Below are 4895 nucleotides of genomic sequence, written 5' to 3'. Positions count from 1 at the left end.
AGCAGTAATAGGGCTATGTAATAATTATTTTAAGTCTGCTGTTAAATATGGGAAGGTGGAACAGGTGCTTATAAACAGGAGTACAGATCACAAGGGAATTGGGAGACTCTTGACTTTTATGCACTTTCAGTTAGGGATTTCCACTACTACTCAGTCTTGAAGAAAGAATTATTGAGGTATGCTGCTGGTCTCAAACGCTTATACTAAGAAATTTTAAAATAACTTGTTACAACACTTTTTTAATGTTAACTGGTCTTATTGTGTGCTTATTTTGGTCAAAGTGATTAAGTGCTAATAGGGAACTATGATTTGGGAATTGCTGCAATGTTGGTTTGCCATCTTCCTCCTTTCTGTTGTAGTATTGGCCTTTCAAGTGGGGCTTTGACTAAAGAGAGATTAAAACTTTTCTGAAACTCCTGCATCCTCTGATAATGACACAGCGCAGTGTTACAGGCTAACTTAATTGTCTAATGGTGTTATGAGAAAGTGCTGTTAAAAGGCTCTTGTGTTCTTTGAGGTGCAGAATATACATTCTTGCATGCTAATACATAAAAGGGATTTTAAGACCGAGAAGAACTTTATAACTGATCTTAATGAGTAACTTTTTAATGTGTTTATAAAAATTCCCAAGTAAAATTTGCATGCTGTCTCCTCGTCACTTTTAGTTTCCCATTTGCTCTGAGCACAAAGTACAGTGTAATAGAGCATGCCATGCTGGCTTGAGAGACCTGCTTGTGAGGGAACAAGCATCTACTCATTTCCAGGGAAATAAGCATCAGGCTAGCATCATTTCAAACTATAAAATAAAGGGTGAGCCTCCAATTCCTGATTATTTTATGGAATCCACACATTCCTTTAAATTCTCTGGGTGACAAAATGATCATGTTTGTCATATTTCTGAGACTGGAACCCTCTTTTTGTAGCAAGGAACAAAAGTCTTGTTTACAATGGAGAGCTGAAGTGCTACTGAACTGGAATTCTGTGAAAGCTGGGAGACAAAGTCTGTGGCTGTGATAGTGCCAAATGGCAATTCTCTTTCATATTTGATTCCCCTCAGAAGTTATGAGAATCAGGCATGTCTGTCTTGAATTAGAAGCTCCAAATTGGAGTAATTTGTGATCCTGTGGTCCAGGGGGGATGGGCAGCACCTGTGATGCAGGAGAGCTTAGAGCTGGACTTGTGAAGATTGGTATCAGAAATGTAGGGTCACTTAGGGGTGAGGCCAGCCTGTATCTTTGTGAAAGATGGAGCCTGAGCTGCTTTGATTTTTATCTTTGAAAGGCAGAGGTCCATCATCAGGGATCAATGTTTGAAAGGGTGGTAGGGAGGAGTTAGCCTAAAGGGTGTATTTATTTAAAGCTGAAATAGCAGAAAATCAGGCAAATCACACTGTATAGTACTAATACTGGGCTTATTCAGAAGTGTAAACTTTTATGTAATGGGACAAGTCTAAAAGACTATGTCCCTGATAATATATATTAGCATAGCTGTAGCCCAAGCATTGCATTATATTTTAGACACACAAATAATTATGCTACCTAAAGAGCAGGAACTCTAGTTTTATTTTGCTGTAAGTAAGTGGAGGTAGGGACTTGTGGAACTGTTGTTTAAAAAAAAAAAAAAACAAACCACCTATATCCTCACTTAATAGCACTAGTAATTGATCAAAATAACTTAGAGCAGCCAGTTAAGGACTGCTGATGTTCTTACTGTAGCCTAAATCTGAAGTTGAAAGGTGTCCAGAACAGGCTGTCTTAAGACCACTAGGTTTTTACACTGAGGTGTTTTATTAGAGTTGTTTGAGTCCCTAAGTGTTATTTTGCACCAAGTGAAATGATGAACAGACCATTCTGAAAGGTTGTAAACTAACAAAACATGCACTGTGGCACCAGATTAACAAAGGCAGAAAAAAATAAATGGTAAGCATATAAATATGCTAAGCATAATCCCTGGAATTGTTTGTTTTAACAGAAGTAGTATAAGGTAGTTATTTAAGACAGACTTGTTTGCTAGTCAAGAGGATTTCTCCCTGCACTGTAACTCAAAGCTGCTTTTGGTATCAATATGAAAAAAATGTTTCAGTGGCTTCAGCTTTTACATTTAAAAAGTGTTTTTTCCTTGTTGCAACTATCCTGTGTTGTATTTTCAGTCTAATACACTAATAATTAAAGTATCCTATTGTACATGTAATGTATTTTTACAAGCACATAACAGATTAGCATACCTCATGATCTTTGTCAGTGTTAAATGTGATAGACTCAACATGTGATGCTAAAGTCATCTCCAAAGCGAAGACCTTATGCTGGTATTTGGACTGCTGTGAGGCTCACAAGGCACAATGGAATTAAGACATCTTAACCATAAAGCTCAATTACTAACTAGCATTGACTTTTGTTAAAATTGCATGCACTACTCTGGAAACTTTGTAAATGGAGATGAAATAAAACAACATGTTTATTTTGTGCTGTGTTCGTCCTTGACAGTTTTTACAGTACACTTGCGTTGTTGTAAAATTTTGTACTTGACCATTAGCTCAGAAATGCTGAAACACAGTTCTACAGTAATTTGCATATATAAACCTGACTTAAATGCATGTGCAATTACCAATTTCTTAGCAATATAGTACAATCTATCACTGTTTATATACTATTATAGGTATAGTGTAACTGTTCAGTGAGGCAGAAGCTATGATGATTTAGAAGGCTTTTTTGACCATGTGCAGGGAGCAGGAGTGTTTGAGGTAACAGGAGTTATATAGTAGCAGGACTGGACTTTGAAACATAATGACTTGCTGGCTAGAATTTGCTGGAAGTTGATAAACCTAGACACAGTTCTCCTTTGTATGGCTGCTTTTTAAAGGAAGGCTGTTCAGGGAATTGTCTTATATTTTAAGAGTAGCTTAAACTTTTTTGAAGGACGATAAAGGTAATTGTAAAGCCTATCTTTCAAATACCAACTTAACATGATCTCCTTTACTGCAGATACTCTTGACTTGATCAGTGCTTCTCAGAGCTGCACTATCAGCTGTAAATGAGATTTTTAACTGTTTGAGTGGTAACTAAGAAAATTCAGCATGTAGCTCGAGCCTGGACTTAGATCATAATTTGGCTGTCTTCAGTTAGTACAAGATAAAGTGGTGTAAAAGTGTTCCTGCTCATTTCCATAAATTGTGGAATTCTGTGCTGCTTCTAAGATAAATTAATCTGTTAGGTTAGTGATCTAGCCCAAAGCAAACATGACCTTGTTTTTGCTATAACCTAATACATGCAGGCATGAGTAGGAAATAGGGCTTAGTCATTCTGTCTTGTTTTCCTTTTACACAGTGTTGAGTGTAATGCTTTGTAAAACTGGCACCAAAAAAGCTGTGTTTTAAACTTATATTTATTTTTCACTGTATTTATTCTAGTTGTCTCCCGAGTCGTCTTACAGCTACAAGGCTGGCTGTATTATATGAACTTTCTTGTTCCTGTTTCCAGGAGCTGTTACCTCTTGTCTCTCACTGAAGTACCTTGATCATCCAACCCTGAGGAAAAACAACTGCATGATTTCAGATGTCAGGCTGATGCTTCATTTTTCATAGCAGCTTTATATTTTCCCCTCATCTCTTTAGGCAGTGGCACAAGAGCAGGGCAGGGAACTTGGCCTTCAATTTCACACATACATTCTCGCAGATGATACTTCTTGGGCCCAAAAGTTGCTGGATGTGAGAGTTTTTTCCTTTCTCCTTCTTCTTTTTCAAGTGTCTCTCTAGAAAAGAAACCTGTTCATTACTATTAGAAGCCTGAGTGACATTTCCTCTCCCTTCAGTAAATTGGGTCCAGGGAAAAGATGGATTTACAGTTCCTAGTTTGTGGACTTCACCTAGCTGATGTCAATTTTGTTTGGGAAAAGTGGTATTTCCTTTTCAAACTGACAAAAGTTTGCAGGGCTTGCATTATGATGTATGCTAGACTGTATGTTAGCTGCTTCTTACTTACTTGCTTTTCCCCAAGATTTTTTTAATGTGCTCCGTTATCTCTTTGTTGGTTTTGTCTTCCACGTCAACCAGAACTTGTTCTCCAGTGTCTGTCAAGAAAGATTTGTGACAGTACCTGAAACAGTACCCCCTTCCCTACCACATGCTCTTTCACAGTAGCTGCAAAGGTGCTTTAAACACATGGAACTAAGACATCTGCTTCTCCACTACAGTTGATGTACGATGTTATGATTCAATAGGCTTTTCCTACTTAAAAAAAGTCTTCACCTAGGACAACTCTAGGACAGCTGCCACAAGTGTGAGGCGGTGGGGGTGAGCACAGGGTCTTTGCTAACACATGAAGACGGTTTTCTAAACAAGCACCCTTCTGCCCCCTTCCCAGGCATGATGGGAAAAAACCGTCGTGAAAAAACGTGAAAACGGTCGCTGCTTGACGGCTCCTGCAGACCAATCTGCTCGCGGGAAGCTCCGTTCAGGGAGGGACAGGGGCCCCGAGCGCCCGCTCCCGGCGGCACCTACCCAGGTAGAACCGGAGGAAGGGCGAGGGGGTCATGTTCCTGAAGAGCATGATCTGCACCCAGGGGTTCTTGTACTGGATCTGGGGGATGTTGAAAAACACAAACTTTCTGGAAAGAAGGAGAAGAAAAACACACAAAACGCAAGCCGAGATGTCTCTAAGGATGGAAGGAAGCGACAACCCCCGGGGAGCCGAGACGTCTCTGAGAAAGGCGCAGACAGCCCCGCGCTTGCGCGACGCACCCGGGCTCACCTCGCTCCCTCGCTCAGCTCTCCTGCCGTGTTGTAGTTCACGGTCATGACCTTCACCGAACTCTTGAAGATGACGTCGCCCTGGCTGAGATACTGCAGCGTCCGCCTGATGGGGAAGCGGCCTTTCATCGGCATGGCGGCGGCCAGGGCC

General features: G+C 40.3%; 1 protein-coding gene across 1 annotated transcript; it reads right to left on the bottom strand.

The window, feature by feature from the left end:
* Positions 1–3366: 3366 nt before the first annotated feature.
* MRPS25 (mitochondrial ribosomal protein S25) lies at positions 3367–4882 on the bottom strand. The gene is made up of 4 exons (XM_010284432.1): positions 4746–4882; positions 4496–4602; positions 3978–4065; positions 3367–3747 (listed from the first exon to the last, which is right to left on the bottom strand). Exons 1-4 carry the CDS (start codon positions 4877–4879, stop codon positions 3555–3557), a joined length of 522 nt encoding a protein of 173 aa, XP_010282734.1. The 5' UTR covers positions 4880–4882; the 3' UTR covers positions 3367–3554.
* Between the last annotated feature and the right edge of the window lie 13 nt (positions 4883–4895).

Source organism: Phaethon lepturus, unplaced genomic scaffold (genome assembly GCF_000687285.1).
Source record: "Phaethon lepturus isolate BGI_N335 unplaced genomic scaffold, ASM68728v1 scaffold26170, whole genome shotgun sequence".
NCBI classification, from domain to species: Eukaryota; Metazoa; Chordata; class Aves; order Phaethontiformes; family Phaethontidae; genus Phaethon; species Phaethon lepturus.
Note: the sequence above shows the minus strand (reverse complement) of the source record. Positions and strands in the feature narration are given on the sequence as shown.